Source organism: Scyliorhinus torazame, chromosome 19 (assembly GCF_047496885.1).
Source record: "Scyliorhinus torazame isolate Kashiwa2021f chromosome 19, sScyTor2.1, whole genome shotgun sequence".
In the NCBI taxonomy this organism is placed as follows: Eukaryota; Metazoa; Chordata; class Chondrichthyes; order Carcharhiniformes; family Scyliorhinidae; genus Scyliorhinus; species Scyliorhinus torazame.
In genome coordinates, this window is record NC_092725.1 from 47,387,263 (window position 1) to 47,404,588 (window position 17,326).

Sequence of the window (17,326 nt, forward strand, 5' to 3'; positions counted from 1 at the left end):
ATCCCATCAGGCCCTGGGGACTTATCTACCTTAATATTTTTTAAGACACCCAACACCTCGTCTTTTTGGATCACAATGTGACCCAGGCTATCTACACCCGCTTCTCCAGACTCAACATCTACCAATTCCTTCTCTTTGGTGAATACTGATGCAAAGTATTCATTTAGTACCTTGCCCATTTCCTCTGGCTCCACACATAGATTCCCTTGCCTATCCTTCAGTGGGCCAACCCTTTCCCTGGCTACTCTCTTGCTTTTTATGTACGTGTAAAAAGCCTTGGGATTTTCCTTAACCCTATTTGCCAATGACTTTTCGTGACCCCTTCTAGCCCTCCTGACTCCTTGCTTAAGTTGCTTCCTACTTCCCTTATATTCCACGCAGGCTTCGTCTGTTCCCAGCCTTTTAGCCCTGACAAATGCCTCCTTTTTCTTTTTGACGAGGCCTACAGTATCACTCGTCATCCAAGGTTCCCGAAAATTGCCGTATTTATCTTTCTTCCTCACAGGAACATGCCGGTCCTGTATTCCTTTCAACTGCCACTTGAAAGCCTCCCACATGTCAGATGTTGATTTGCCCTCAAACATCCGCCCCCAATCTATGCTCTTCAGTTCCCGCCTAATATTGTTATAATTAGCCTTCCCCCAATTTAGCACATTCATCCTCGGACCACTCTTATCCTTGTCCACCAGTACTTTAAAACTTACTGAATTGTGGTCACTGTTACCGAAATGCTCCCCTACTGAAACATCTACCACCTGGCCGGGCTCATTCCCCAATACCAGGTCCAGTACCACCCCTTCCCTAGTTGGACTGTCTACATAAATACTCTGTCTTCCTGTTATTACTTCCAAAATGAAACACCTCACACTTTTCTGCATTAAACGCCATTTGCCACCTCTCAGCCCAGCGCTGCAGCTTATCTATGTCCCTCTGTAACTTGTAACATCCTTCCGTACTGTCCACAACTCCACCGACTTTAGTGTCATCTGCAGATTTACTCACCCATCCTTCTACACCTTCCAGGTCATTTATAAAAATGACAAACAACAGTGGCCCCAAAACAGATCCTTGTGGTACACCACTAGTAACTGGACTCCAGTTTGAACATTTCCCATCAGCCACCACCCTTTGTCTTCTTCCAGCTAGCCAATTTGTGATCTAAACTGCTAAATCACCCTGAAACCCATGCCTCTGTATTTTCTGCAGTAGACTACCGTGGGGAACTTTATCAAACGCTTTACTGAAATCCATATACACCACATGAACTGCTTTACCCTCATACACATGTTTGGTCACCTTCTCAAAGAACTCAATAAGGTTTGTGAGGCACGACCTACCCTTCACAAAACCGTGTTGACTATCTCTAATCAAATTATTCCTTTCCAGATGATTATACATCCTATCTCTTATAGACCTTCCACGACTTTGCCCACAACAGAAGTAAGGCTCACTGGTCTATAGTTACCTGGGTTGTCTCTACTCCCCTTCTTGAACAAGGGGACAACATTTGCTATCCTCCAGTCTTCTGGCACTAGTCCTTTAGACAAAGATGACTTAAAGATCAAAGCCAAAGGCTCAGCAATCTCCTCCCTTGCTTCCCAGAGAATCCTTGGATAAATCCCATCTGGCCCAGGGGACATCTATTTTCACACTTTCCAGAATTTCTAACACCTCCTAATGAACCTCAAGCCCATCTCGTCTAGTAGCCTGAATCTCAGTATTCTCGACAACATTGTCTTTTTCCTGTGTGAATACTGACGAAAAATATTCATTTAGCACCTCTCCTATCTCCTCGGACTCCACGCACAAGTTCCCACTAATGTCTTTGACTGGCCCTACTCTTACCCTAGTCATTCTTTTATTCCTGACATATCTATAGAAAACTTTAGGGTTATCCTTGATCCTACCTGTCAAAGACTTCTCTGGCTCGTCCTAGCTCTCTCTTTAGGTCCTTCCTAGCTAACTTGTAACTCTCGAGAGCTCTAACTGAACCTTCATGTCTCCTTTTTATATAAGCCTCTTTCTTCCTCTTGACAAGTGTTTGGATTCCTTTAGTAAACCACGGTTCCGTCGCTCGACCACTTCCTCCCTGCCTGACAGGTACATACTTATCAAGGACACGCAGTAGCTGTTCCTTGAACAAGCTATAGGTATGTCAGGAATAAGCGAATGACTAGGGAAAGAGTAGGACCAGTCAAGGACAGGGATGGGACGTTGTGTGTAGAGTCTGAAGAGATAGGCGAGATACTAAATGAATATTTTTCGTCAGTATTCACTCAGGAAAAAGATAATGTTGTGGAGGAGAATGCTGAGCTCCAGGTAAATAGATTAGATGGCATTGAGGTACGTAGGGAAGAGGTGTTGGCAATTCTGGACAGGCTGAAAATAGATAAGTCCCCGGGACCTGATGGGATTTATCCTAGGATTCTCTGGGAGGCCAGGGAAGAGATTGCTGGACCATTGGCTTTGATTTTTATGTCATCATTAGCTACAGGAATAGTGCCAGAGGACTGGAGGATAGCAAATGTGGTCCCTTTGTTCAAAAAGGGGAGCAGAGACAACCCCGGCAACGATAGACCGGTGAGCCTCACGTCTGTAGTGGGTAAAGTCTTGGAGGGGATTATAAGAGACAAGATTTATAATCATCTAGATAGGAATAATATGATTATGGATAGTCAGCATGGCTTTGTGAAGGGTAGGTCATGCCTCACGAACCTTATTGAGTTCTTTGAGAAGGTGACTGAACAGGTAGGCGAGGGTAGAGCAGTTGATGTGGTGTATATGGATTTCAGTAAAGCGTTTGATAAGGTTCCCCACGGTAGGCTATTGCAGAAAATACGGAGGCTGGGGATTGAGGGTGATTTAGAGATGTGGATCAGAAATTGGCTAGCTGAAAGAAGACAGAGGGTGGTGGTTGATGGGAAATGTTCAGAATGGAGTTCAGTCACAAGTGGAGTACCACAAGGATCTGTTCTGGGGCCGTTGCTGTTTGTCATTTTTATCAATGACCTAGAGGAAGGCGCAGAAGGGTGGGTGAGTAAATTTGCAGACGATACTAAAGTCGGTGGTGTTGTCGATAGTGTGGAAGGAAGTAGCAGGTTACAGAGGGATATAGATAAGCTGCAGAGCTGGGCTGAGAGGTGGCAAATGGAGTTTAATGTAGAGAAGTGTGAGGTGATTCACTTTGGAAGGAATAACAGGAATGTGGAATATTTGGCTAATGGAAAAGTTCTTGAAAGTGTGGATGAGCAGAGGGATCTAGGTGTCCATGTACATAGATCCCTGAAAGTTGCCACCCAGGTTGATAGGGTGGTGAAGAAGGCCTATGGAGTGTTGGCCTTTATTGGTAGAGGGATTGAGTTCCGGAGTCAGGAGGTCATGTTTCAGCTGTACAAAACTCTGGTACGGCCGCATTTGGAGTATTGCGTACAGTTCTGGTCACCGCATTATAGGAAGGACGTGGAGGCTTTGGAGCGGGCGCAGAGGAGATTTACCAGGATGTTGCCTGGTATGGAGGGAAAATCTTATGAGGAAAGGCTGATGGACTCGAGGTTGTTTTCGTTGGGGAGAAGAAGGTTAAGAGGAGACTTAATAGAGGCATACAAAATGTTTAGGGGGTTGGATAGGGTGGACAGTGAGAGCCTTCTCCCGCGGATGGAAATGTCTGGCACGAGGGGACATAACTTTAAACTGAGGGGTAATAGATATAGGACAGAGGTCAGAGGTAGGTTCTTTACGCAAAGAGTAGTGAGGCCGTGGAATGCCCTACCTGCTACAGTAGTGAACTCGCCAACATTGAGGGCATTTAAAAGTTTATTGGATAAACATATGGATGATAATGGTATAGTGTAGGTTAGATGGCTTTTGTTTCGGTGCAACATCGTGGGCCGAAGGGCCTGTCCTGCGCTGTATTGTTCTATAAGCTCCACATTTTCATTGTGCCCATCCCCTGCAGTTTTCCACTCCATCCGATGCATCCTAAGTCTTGCCTCATCGCATCATAATTGCCTTACCCCCAGATATAACTCTTGCCCTGCGGTATGTACCTATCCCTTTCCACCACTAAAGTAAACGTAATCGAATTGTGGTCACTATCACCGAAGTGCTCACCTACCTCCAAATCTAACACCAGCCCTGGTTCATTACCCAGTACCAAATCCAATATGGCCTCGCCTCTCGTTGGCCTATCTACATACTGTGTCAGCAAACCCTCCTGCACACACTGGACAAAAAAGGACCCATCTAAAGTACTCGAACTATAGCGTTTCCAGGCAATATTTGGAAAGTTAAAGTCCCCCATAACAACTAGCCTGTTGCTTTCGCTCCTATCCAGAATCATCTTTGCAATCCTTTCCTCTACATCTCTGGAACTTTTCGAAGGCCGATTTATTTAAAAAAAAACCCTAACAGGGTGACCTCTCCTTTCCTGTTTCTAACCTCAGCCCATACTACCTCAGTAGACTAGTCCTCATCAAACGTCCTTTCTGCCACCGTAATACTGTCCTTGACTAACAATGCCACCCCTCCCCCTCTTTTACCACCTTCCCTGAGCTTACTGAAATATCTAAACCCCGGCACCTGCAACAACCATTCTTGTCCCTGCTCTATCCATGTCCCCGAAATGGCCACAACATCGAAGTCCCAGGTACCAACCCATGCCACAAGTTTACCCACCTTATTCTGGATGCTCCTCGCATTGAAGAAGACACACTTTAAGCCACCTTCCTGCCTGCCGGTACACTCCTGCAACTTCGAAACCTTACTCATGACCTCACTACTCTCAACCTCCTGTATACTGGAGCTACAATTCAGGTTCCCAATCCCCTGCTAAACTAGTTTAAACCCTCCTGAAGAGCATTAGCAAATTTCCACCGCAGGATATTTGTACCCCTCTGGTCCACGTGTAGACCATCCCGTTTGTAGAGGTCCCACCGATCCCAGAATGAGCCCCAATTATCCAGAAATCTGAAACCCTCCCTCCTGTACCATCCCTGTAGCCACGTGTTCAACTCCTCTCTCTCCCTATTCCTTGTCTCGCTAGCACGTGGCACGGGTAATAACCCAGCAATAATAATTCTGTTTGTCCTAGATCTACGTTTCCACCCTAGCTCCCTGAATTCCTGCCTTACATCCCTATCCCTTTTCCTACCTATGTCGTTGGTACCTATGTGGTCCACGACTTGGGGCTGCTCCCCCTCCCCCTTAAGGATCCCGAAAACACGATCTGAGACATCACGGACCCTGGCACCTGGGAGGCAACACACCAACCGCGAGTTTCTCTCGTTCCCATAGAATCTCCTATCCATCCCCCTAACTATGGAGTCTCCAATGACTAATGCTCTACTCCTCTCCCCCCTTCCCTTATGAGCAACAGGGACAGACTGTGTGCCAGAGACCTGTACCCCATGCCTTACCCCTGGTAAGTGTCTTCCCCCCCCCCCCCCCCTCCCCCAACAGTATCTAAAGAGGCATACTTGTTACTAAGGGGAACGACCACAGGGGAATCCCTGTACTGACTGCTTCCTCCCAGCCCCTCTCACCGTCACCCATCTATCTTTATTCTTCGGAGTAACAACATCCCTGAAGCTTCGATCTCTAACCACCTCTGCCTCCCGAATGATCCGAAGTTCCTCCAGCTCCAGTTCCTTAACACGGTTTCTGAGGAGCAGGAGATGGGTGCACTTCTCACAGATGAAATCAGCAGGGACACTGACAGCGTCCCTCAGCTCAAACATTCTGCAGGAGGAACATTGCACTGCCTTCCCTGCCATCCCCGCTAGATAAAAAAAGAAAGAAAGAAAGAGCTTACCACTCTACCCCTTAGGTTAAAGGAAGTGGAAGGGTGGGGGACACTACAAGTGTAGTGTCTAGGGTTTAGAAACTGCCCAACTTAAATACAGGTAAAAATAAAACACTTAACCCAGCAACCACTGCGCCCCACATGAAAACAGCAATCAATCAACAGCCTGCTCAAACAATTTAAATTTTTACTACTTACCCAGCAGTCACTCTGTCCTCATTCCGACCGGATTCAGCTTGAAGCTCCCTACAGTAAGTTTTGTTAAAAATTTATTCCCCTTCTCAGCAAGCACTCACTCAGCAGCCACTGCGCCCCGCACATAACACCTCAGGGAAAAGAAAAACTACTTACCAGTCATCAGTCAGTCACTCACCTGCAGTCTGTGACGTCACGGTTCAACTTCTTTCTACTTCTACCTGCCCTCGAGCCTTCCTCTCGGCTGGATTCTTACAGTGGTTGTTTTTTTTTGGGTTAGAGGAGGAGGTAGGGAGGGAAACACTCCCATAAAGAAGTGGTTCGGGTTTAACTGTCACTTGACAACAGCTCCTCCACAAACCACCTTCAAGTTACATTGACCACAATGCACGTATGCAAATGTCCCCCGCAACAGCCAATCAGCAGCTCCACTCTACTGCCCTCTGCTGGATGTTTGCCTTCACTTGAACAGCTAGGGTCTCTTGCACAGGTACACCTTCAAGTTACGGTGACCACAATGCACATATGCAAATGTCCCCTGCAACAGCCAATCAGCAGCTCTGCTCTACTGCCCTCTGCTGGATGCTTGCCTTCACTTGAACAGCTAGGGTCTCTTGCACAGGTACATCTTCAAGTTACGGTGACCACAGTGCACGTATGCAAATGTCTCCCGCAACAGCCAATCAGCAGCTCCGCTCTACTGCCCTCTGCTGGATCTCTGCTGCCCTTTAGCCGTCAACAGCCATTGTTGGGCAGGAGTCAGCAGGTCATATGACCTCCTTCAATTCTATTTTACCCCAAACTAAAGAGACCATCCCAAAAACAGGACTTTCTTATAAACTTTATTTGTAACAGTAGACAAGATTATGCTCAGCTGTGACACTCTTCATACTTGAAACAACCTCTGACACTTTGGGTTTGTATGGCTGAAGTATTGGAGAGGGAATGGGTGCTTATCACACCCTTAACACAACAATGAGAGTCAGTTCTTTCAGGAAACCAGGAACGGAGAAACTCTGAAGAAGTGAAGTCAATTACATCAATGCTGCAGTGTGGCTGCTTTGCTCACGAATGATAGGAACCCCAGGCACAGGCAAGCAGCAAAGAATAACTCTGTTTATCATGATAACTGAGCGCATTTTGGGTGAATTCCAAGAATCCACAGTGAAGACGGTTTTAAAAAATGTTATGTGACAAGAGCAGGCTAATTTTGGGATTGTGATCCACTGCTCAGGTTTGGCGCCTGTGATTTTTGCAGTATTCTTCCTCATCACTTAATTATTGTTAATTTAATCATATTTCTCTTTTTCTCTATCTCTTACTTTGTCAGAAATGAGTACGATTTTTGTTAGAGTAATCAGAAGAAGGCCATTCAACCCATCAGATCCATGGGGTGGCACGGTAGCACAGTGGTTAGCACTGTTGCTTCACAGCGCCAGGGCCTCTGGTTCGATTCCTACTTGGGTCACTGTCTGTGCGAAGTCTGCACGCTCTCCCTGTGTCTGTATGGGTTTCCTCTGGGTGCTCCGGTTTCCTCCCACAAGCCCCATGCTTGTTAGTTGAATTGGACATTCTGAATGCTCTCTCGGTGTACCCGAACAGGCGCCGGAGTGTGGCGACTGGGGGCTTTTCACAGTAACGTCATTGCAGTGTTAATGTAAGCCTACTTGTACAATAATAAAGATTATTATTATATTATGTCAACTCTCTGTAAGACCAATCCGGCCTGCCTTTTCCACTTCCCTGCCCTTTCCCAGTCGAACTGCAATTTTTTTCACGTCCTAAACTTATTCGATTCCCTTTAGAAAACCATGATTGAATCTGCCTCAGGCGGTACATTCTAGATCCATAACCATTCACTGCATAATTTGTTTTCACCATTGGTTATTTTGCCAATCACCTTAAATTGGTGTCCTCTGATTCATCTGCCAATGGGAACAGTTTCCCTCCTATCTGTTCCGACCAGACCACTCACGATTTTGATTATCGATTTTCCAAGTCCTTCACATCCTTCCTAAAGTGTGTCCAGAATTGGGCACAATGTTCCAGTCATGGCCAAAGGTTATTATTGTTTAACCTTTTGGCGGAGAAACATGCTGTACAATCCCTCATGGCTTAGTTTGTGAAGGTGCTCCATTTTACAAAGCTATACAAACACCCAATAACCAGTGTGGCCATCAAAATAAGGTGGAATTCTTTCTCCTTGATGCCAAATAGTGTCTCTCTCTCTCCCCCCCTAGGTGATTTGTCAGCTTTGTGCATATTCTGATACTTCTGGACCAACTATGCGGTACTTGAGAACAAGCCAGGATTTTCTTTACTCTCAGCTCCAGCATCTCCCCTTTGCAGTTAAAGGTAGAGGACGATTTGAAGTTTGTCCCTGTTTTCCCTCTTGTCCCTTGACTTTCACTTCAATAGATGTAAGCGTTTCTTCTCTGTTGGTTTCTCTTTCTCTCCTTCTATCTTTCTCCCCCCACCCCCCCATTTTCATTCTCTCCTGATTGTGATCAAACCTTCACGATCAGTTCCAACTATTTCTCTCCTTTCACCATATCTTTGTGTGTCAAAATAAATTGTAACTTCATTCAAAGCTGGAAGAATTCCTCTCTGCAGGCCATGAAATCTCAGCCTTGAACCAAATGTCATGGCTGATGAAGACTGCCGGGATTGAACTGCGTGTGACATCTCTGAATCGGCAGCGTTCTCACACACAGCGCCTCCTCCATCTGCTGCTTGATGATGTGCCACTGCGATCTTACTCTGGTAAGTGTTTCTGAATTTGCACCCAGATCAGAATCATACAGCAGAGAAGGTAGTTGTTGGGCCCATTGTCTGTGCTAGTTTGTGAAAGCAATAGTCAATTATTCCAACACCCCTGCTATTATCCAGAACCCTGCTGTTTTGTCCTTCTTCAATATTTATCCAATTTCTTTTCAAAAGTAACTATTGAATCAATTCCAAGCTCTCTTTTAACCAGTGCATTCTAGATTATTATAACCCCTAAGATTCTATTCTTATTATTTTATCTGTGTCCCTTGGGTTACCAACCCTCCTGCCAGTGAAAACATTTTCTCCTTATTTAGTCTATTCAAACACTTAATAATTTTGAACACTTCTATAACTCTTCCCTTTAACCTCCTCTGCTCTAGGTCTCTCCATATTGATCAAAATTTTGCTGTTTCTTGTTTGGGGTTCACCAAAAGCTGTTTGGTTTCAGTAAATCATGACAATTTGGAGTGACACCCGGCCATTTTTAATGCAATGTCACTACATTCTCACCGAGCAGGTGCCCTCAAGCTCGACACTGTGTATTGCCCTGCTCTTTGTGGAGATGTTGCCCTTTTGCTTGTGGGCTTTTGAATTCCGATAATTTCATTCATCTAATCAAATAGAAATCAAGAGCTCTGTAGAAGCTCAAAACTAATGTGGACCTGCGCTTTACAGACAAGGGATGCTGAGGTAGTTAATTCTGGATGGATTGGTCGTGATAGAAGGAGTGGGTTGACTACAATTGGCCTCCGGATGGAGGAGAAAGAGTTGATCATGGTTCCACTCCTAATCTAATTCCTATCTGATGGGGTTGTTGGGTGAAGAAAAGTAAATCCTATGTGGAATAATGGGCTGTGTTGATGTTTAAAGGTTAATCTGTCTTGCAGGGACCTTGTTAGAGGGGGGGATGGGCTTTGAATTTAGTTCTGCTTTTTGGGTGACTATTTTTCTAAAATGATTGTTTCTTCACTTTTTTTTTCTGTTGTTGGTTTACTGGGGAATGTGATGCTGTTAAAATGTTTATTCATGTGGGGGGGAGAGAGGAGAGTAAAATAGGGAGACAGACTGCTTGGTGGCAGGGGCGGGAGCTATCGAGTCAGCATGGGTCAGCTGACTCAGAAGCGCAGTGGGGTGTGGACAGGTGTTAAGCTGGAGCTTGACTTGGGGGATTGGGTTTCTAGTGTTGTTGCTAGGGGGGGGAGCTGCTTTGCTGACACTGTTACTCGGGGACAAATGGGAGGTCGGGAACGGCGACAGCCCGAGTGGGGACTCGAGGAAGTGGAGGGTGCGAGCTCGAAGCTGGCCTAAAAAGGGTGCGAGCTCGAAGCTGGCCTAAAAAGGGTGATGGCTAGGCGCGGGGGGGGGGGTTTGGAAGATCCCCGTCCAGGCGGATCACCTGGAACATGAGAGGACTGAATGGGCCGGTCAAGAGGGCTCGCGTGTTCGCGCATTTCAGGGAACTTAAGGCGGACATGTCAATGCTGCAAGAGACACACCTAAAGGTTACAGACCAGACAAGATTGAGGAAGGGGTGGGTTAGCCAAGTGCTCCACTCAGGACTGGACTCAGACCAGGGGGGTAGTGATTTCCTTTTTTTCACATGTCCACAAGGTATACTCTCGCGTTGACGTTTTTGTTCTGGGCAGGTCACTAATACCGAAGGTGGTGGATACTGAGTACTCGGCAATTGCAGTGTCGGATCATGCCCGCACTGGATGGATCTACGGGTTAGTGTGGAGAGAGGGCAACGCCCGCTGTGGAGACTGTATGTGGGGTTGCTAGCGGATGAGGCGGTCTGTGGGCGGGTTAACAAGTCCATCCAGAACTACCTGGAAACATGATACCGGAGAGGTCTCTGCAGCGACGGTCTGGGAAGCTTCGAAGGCAGTAGTCAGAGGGGAATTAATCGCGATACAGGCCAACAGAGAAAAGGTGGAACGGGCTGAGAGGGATAGATCAGTGGAGGAGATACTCCAGGTGGACAGGAGATACTCGGAGGCCCTGGATGCGGGGCTACTGAGGGAGCGACGGAGGTTACAGGTGGAGTTTGGGCTGTTGACTACAAGGAAAGCGGTGGAACAGTTGAGGAAGGCAAGGGGGGCGATCTGTGAGTACGGGGAAAAGGAAAGAATTCTATAAGACGTTTTCAGAGATGTTGAGCCCACTGCTGGTGACGACATTTAGCGAAGCAACAGAAGGGAGTCCTCCCCCCAACAATGTTGCAGGCCTCGATTTTATTGATCATGAAACGGGAGAAGGATCCGGAGCAATGCAGTGTCCCAGGGGTGATAGGGAAGACCAGATGGGATTTGTTAAGGGCAGGCAACTGAGGCCAATGTTCAAAGGCTTCTAAATGTTATTATGATGCCCTCAGAAGGAGAGGAGACGGAGGTGGGGGTAGCGATGGATGCGGGGAAGGCTTTTAATTGGGTGGAGTGGAATTACCTGTGGGAAGCGCTGGGAAGGTTTGGGTTTGGTGAGGGCTTTATTGACTGGGTGCGGTTGCTCTATCAGGCACCAGTAGTGAGGCTGCGTACGAACCGGCTGAGGTAGGGGTATTTTGAACTACACCGAGGGACGAGGCAAGGGTGCCCCCTCTCCCCGTTACTGTTTGCTAGGAACTGGAAAGGGCTGGTTCGGCGGGGGTGGAGCACCGGGTCTCGCTCTACGCAAATGACATGCTCTTGTACATTTCGGACCCGTTGGAGGGGATGGGGGAAGTAATGCGAATCTTGGGGGAATTTGGCAAGTTTTCGGGGTGTAAATTGAACATAGGGAAAAGCGAGATGTTCGCGATACAGGCAAGAGGGCAGGAGAAGAGACTGGGTGAGCTGCCGCTTAGAATGGGAGAGAAGAGCTTTCGATATCTGGGAATCCAGGTGGCCCGGGAATGGGAGGTGCTACACATTAGGGCATCCACGGTAGCAGCACGGTTGCATTGTGGGGCAGCACGGTAGCATTGTGGATAGCACAGTTGCTTCACAGCTCCAGGGTCCCAGGTTCTATTCCGGCTTGGGTCACTGTCTGTACGGAGTCTGCACATCCTCCCCGTGTGTGCGTGGGTTTCCTCCGGGTGCTCCTCTCAGCCCAGCTTTGCAGCTTATCTATGTCCCTCTGTAACCTGCTACATCCTTCCACACTGTCGACAACACCACCGACTTTAGTGTCGTCTGCAAATTTACTCACCCACCCTTCTGCGCCTTCCTCTCGGTCATTGATAAAAATGACAAACAGCAACGGCCCCAGAACAGATCCTTGTGGTACGCCACTGGTAACTGAACTCCATTCTGATCATTTCCCATCAACCACCACCCTCTGTCTTCTTTCAGCTAGCCAATTTCTGATCCACATCTCTAAATCACCCTCAATCCCCAGCCTCCGTATTTTCTGCAATAGCCTATCGTGGGGAACCTTATCAAACGCTTTACTGAAATCCATATACACCACATCAACTGCTCTACCCTCGTCTACCTGTTCAGTCACCTTCTCAAAGAACTCGATAAGGTTTGTGAGGCATGACCTACCCTTCACAAAGCCATGCTGACTATCCCTGATCATATTATTCCTATCTAGATAATTATAAATCTTGTCTCTTATAATCCCCTCCAAGACTTTACCCACTACAGACGTGAGGATCACCGGTCTATAGTTGCCGGGGTTGTCTCTGCTCCCCTTTTTGAACAAAGGGACCACATTTGCTATCCTCCAGTTTGGTATGTTGCCTCCCAGGTGCAAGGGTACGTGATGTCTCGGATTGTGTTTTCCGGGTCCTTAAGGGGGAGGGGGAGCAGCCCCAAGTCGTGGTCCACATTGGCACTAACGACATAGGTAGGAAAGGGGACAAGGATGTCAGGCAGGCTTTCAGGGTGCTAGGATGGAAGCTCAGAACTAGAACAAACAGAGTTGTTATCTCTGGGTTGTTGCCCGTGCCACGTGATAATGAGATGAGGAATAGGGAGTGAGAGCAATTAAACACGTGGCTACAGGGATGGTGCAGGTGGGAGGGATTCAGATTTCTGGATAACTGGGGCTCCTTCTGGGTAAGGTGGGACCTCTACAGACAGGATGGTCTACATCTGAACCTGAGGGGCACAAATATCCTGGGGGGGAGATTTGTTACTGCTCTTTGGGGGGGTTTAAACTAATGCAGCAGGGGCATGGGAACCTGGATTGTAGTTTTAGGGTACGGGAGAATGAGAGTATAGAGGTCAGGAGCACAGATTTGACGTCCCAGGAGGGGGCCAGTGTTCAGGTATTGGGTTTGAAGTGTGTCTACTTCAATGCCAGGAGTATACGAAATAAGGTAGGGGAACTGGCAGCATGGGTTGGTACCTGGGACTTCGATGTTGTGGCCATTTTGGAGACATGGATAGAGCAGGGACAGGAATGGATGTTGCAGGTTCTGGGGTTTAGGTGTTTTAGTAAGCTCAGAGAAGGAGGCAAAAGAGGGGGAGGTGTGGCGCTGCTAGTCAAAAGCAGTATTACGGTGGCAGAGAGGGTGCTAGATGGGGACTCTTCTTCCGAGGTAGTATGGGCTGAGGTTAGAAACAGGAAAGGAGAGGTCACCCTGTTGGGAGTTTTCTATAGGCCTCCTAATAGTTCTAGGGATGGAGAGGAAAGGATGGCGAAGATGATTCAGGATAGGAGCGAAAGTAACAGGGTAGTTATTATGGGAGACTTTAACTTTCCAAATATTGACTGGAAAAGATATAGTTCGAGTACATTAGATGGGTCGTTTTTTGTACAATGTGTGCAGGAGGGTTTCCTGACACAATATGTAGACAGGCCAACAAGAGGCGAGGCCACTTTGGATTTGGTTTTGGGTAATGGGCAGCACGGTAGCATTGTGGGTAGCACAATTGCTTCACAGCTCCAGGGTCCCAGGTTCGATTCCCGGCTTGGGTGACTGTGCGGAGTCTGCACATCCTCCCCGTGTGTGTGTGGGTTTCCTCCGGGTGCTCCGGTTTCCTCCCACAGTCCAAAGATGTGCAGGTTAGGTGGATTGGCCATGATAAATTGCCCTTAGTGTCGGGTGGGGTTACTGGGTTATGGGGATCGGGTGAAGGTGTTGACCTTGGGTCGGGTGCTCTTTCCAAGAGCCGGTGCAGTCTCGATGGGCCGAATGGCCTCCTTCTGCACTGTAAATTCTATGTTAATGAACAGGCCAGGTGTTGGATTTGGAGGTAGGAGAGCACTTTGGGGGCAGTGACCATAATTCGGTGACGTTTACGTTAGTGATGGAAAGAGATAAGTATACACCGCAGGGCAAGAGTTATAGCTGGGGGAAGGGCAATTATGATGCCATTAGACATGACTTGGGGGGGATAGGTTGGCGAAGTAGGCTGCAAGTGTTGGCAACACTGGATAAGTGGAGCTTGTTCAAGGAACAGCTACTACGTGTTCTGGATAAGTACGTACCGGTCAGGCAGGGAGGAAGGCGTCGAGCGAGGGAACCGTGGTTTACCAAAGAAGTGGAATCTCTTGTTAAGAGGAAGAAGGAGGCCTATGTGAAGATGAGGTGTGAAGTTTCAGTTGGGGCGATGGATAGTTACAAGGTAGCGAGGAAGGATCTAAAGAGAGAGCTAAGACGAGCAAGGAGGGGACATGAGAAGTATTTGGCAGGTAGGATCAAGGAAAACCCAAAAGCTTTCTATAGATATGTCAGGAATAAAAGAATGACTAGGGTAAGAGTAGGGCCAGTCAAGGACAGGGATGGGAAATTGTGTGTGGAGTCTGAAGAGATAGGCGAGATACTAAATGAATATTTTTCGTCAGTATTCACTCAGGAAAATGATAATGTTGCGGAGGAGAATGCTGAGACCCAGGCTTTTAGAATAGTTGGCATTGAGGTACGTAGGGAAGAGGTGTTGGCAATTCTGGATAGGCTGAAAATAGATAAGTCCCTGGGGCCTGATGGGATTTATCCTAGGATTCTCAGGGAGTCCAGGGAAGAGATTGCTGGGCCTTTGGCTTTGATTTTTATGTCATCATTGGCGACAGGAATAGTGCCAGAGGACTGGAGGTTAGCAAATGTGGTCCCTTTGTTCAAAAAGGGGAGTAGAGACAACCCAGGCAACTATAGACCGGTGAGCCGAACGTCTGTAGTGGGTAAAGTCTTGGAGGGGATAAAAGAGACAAGATTTATAATCATCTAGATAGGAATAATATGATCAGGGATAGTCAGCATGGCTTTGTGAAGGGTAGGTCATGCCACACAAACCTTATCGAGTTCTTTGAGAAGGTGACTGAACAGGTAGACGAGGGTAGAGCAGTTGATGTGGTGTATATGGATTTCAGTAAAGCGTTTGATAAGGTTCCCCACGATAGGCTATTGCAGAAAATACGGAGGCTGGGGATTGAGGGTGATTTAGAGATGTGGATCAGAAATTGGCTAGCTGAAAGAAGACAGAGGGTGGTGGTTGATGGGAAATGTTCAGAATGGAGTTCAGTCACAAGTGGCGTACCACAAGGATCTGTTCTGGGGCCGTTGCTGTTTGTCATTTTTATCAATGACCTAGAGGAAGGCGCAGAAGGGTGGGTGAGTAAATTTGCAGACGACACTAAAGTCGGTGGTGTTGTCGACAGTGTGGAAGGATGTAGCAGGTTACAGAGGGACATAGATAAGCTGCAGAGCTGGGCTGAGAGGTGGCAAATGGAGTTTAATGTAGAGAAGTGTGAGGTGATTCACTTTGGAAGGAATAACAGGAATGCGGAATATTTGGCTAATGGTAAAGTTCTTGGAAGTGTGGATGAGCAGAGGGATCTAGGTGTCCATGTACATAGATCCCTGAAAGTTGCCACCCAGGTTGATAGGTTTGTGAAGAAGGCCTATGGAGTGTTGGCCTTTATTGGTAGAGGGATTGAGTTCCGGAGTCATGAGGTCATGTTGCAGCTGTACAAAACTCTGGTACGGCCGCATTTGGAGTATTGCGTACAGTTCTGGTCACCGCATTATAGGAAGGACGTGGAAGCTTTGGAGCGGGTGCAGAGGAGATTTACCAGGATGTTGCCTGGTATGGAGGGAAAATCTTATGAGGAAAGGCTGATGGACTTGAGGTTGTTTTCGTTGGAGAGAAGAAGGTTAAGAGGAGACTTAATCGAGGCATACAAAATGATCAGGGGGTTAGATAGGGTGGACAGTGAGAGTCTTCTCCCGCGGATGGAAATGGCTAGCACGAGGGGACATAGCCTTAAACTGAGGGGTAATAGATATAGGACAGAGGCCAGAGGTAGGTTCTTTACGCAAAGAGTGGTGAGTCCGTGGAATGCCCTACCTGCAACAGTAGTGAGCTCGCCAACATTGAGGGCTTTTAAAAGTTTATTGGATAAGCACATGGATGATAATGGCATAATGAATGTTAGATGGCTTTTTGTTTCGGTGCAACATCGTGGGCCGAAGGGCCTGTACTGCGCTGTTTCGTTCTATGTTCTATGACAGTCGGGGGGAGAGTGGGTTGACACTGCCGAACTTCTGGAATTACCACTGGGCGGTTAGTATAGCCATGATCAGGAAGTGGGTAGTGGGGGAGGGGTCGGCATGGGAGCGGATGGAGGCGGCGTCATGTAAAGACACCAGTCTGGGACCATTGGTAATGGCACCTCTGCCGTGCTCGACGGCCCGGTACTCCACAAGCCCGGTGGTAGTGGCTGCTCTGAGGATCTGGGGGCAGTAGAGGAGATATAAGAGAGTAGTGGGAGCATCGATTTGGACCCCGATTTATAACAACCACAGGTTTGTACCGGGTAGGCTATATGGCGGGTTCCGGAGTTGGCAGAGGGCAGGAATTAGAAGGTTGGGCGATCTATTTATAGATGGGAGCTTTCCCAGCTTGAAAACCTTAGAGGACAAATTTGAATAATACTAATAATCGCTTATTGTCACAAGTAGGCTTCAATTGCAGTTATTGTGAAAAGCCCCCAGTCGCCACATTCCGGCGCCTGTTCAGGGAGGCCGGTACAGGAATTGAGCCCGCGCTGTTGGCCTTGTTCTGCATTACAAGCCAGCGATTTAGCCCACTGTGCTAAACCAGCCCCTAAACCAGCCAGGATTGCCAGCAGGGAATGGGTTTAGGTATTTGCAGGTGCGAGACTTCCTGAGGAAACAGATGCCGGTCTTTCCGCTGCTGCCGCCACGGGGGATACAGGGTAGAGTAGTTTCCAGTACCTTGGTGGGAGAAGGGAAGGTATCGGATATTTACCAGGAGCTTTCGGAGGTGGAGGAAACTCCGGTGGAGGAGCTTAGGGCAAGTGGGAGGACGAGCTAGGAGGAGAGATAGAGGCAGGTCTATGGGCGGATGTCCTAAGCAGGGTTAATACCTCCTCATCATGCGCCAGGCTTAGCCTGATACAATTTAAGGTAGTCCACCAGGCACACATGACAGCGACTAGGATGAGCAGGTTTTTCGGGGTAGAGGATATGTGTACGAGGTGCGCAGGAAGCTCAGCAAATCATGTCCACATCTTTTGGGCATGCCCGAAGCTTAGTGGGTTTTGACCGGGTTTTGCTCAGGCAATGTCCACGGTGCTAAAAACACGGGTGGTGCCGAGTCCGGAGGTAGCGAT

General features: G+C 47.7%; 1 protein-coding gene across 3 annotated transcripts in view; it reads left to right on the forward strand.

The window, feature by feature from the left end:
• Positions 1 to 17,326, forward strand: part of nup205 (nucleoporin 205) — a 189,430-nt gene that overhangs the window by 99,898 nt on the left and 72,206 nt on the right. For all 3 annotated transcript variants that reach the window (XM_072484243.1, XM_072484244.1, XM_072484245.1), the window contains exons 23-24: positions 8,236 to 8,350; positions 8,609 to 8,758. In XM_072484243.1, the coding sequence (XP_072340344.1) occupies positions 8,236 to 8,350; positions 8,609 to 8,758 (265 nt within the window). The remainder of the gene's footprint in view (positions 1 to 8,235; positions 8,351 to 8,608; positions 8,759 to 17,326) is intronic.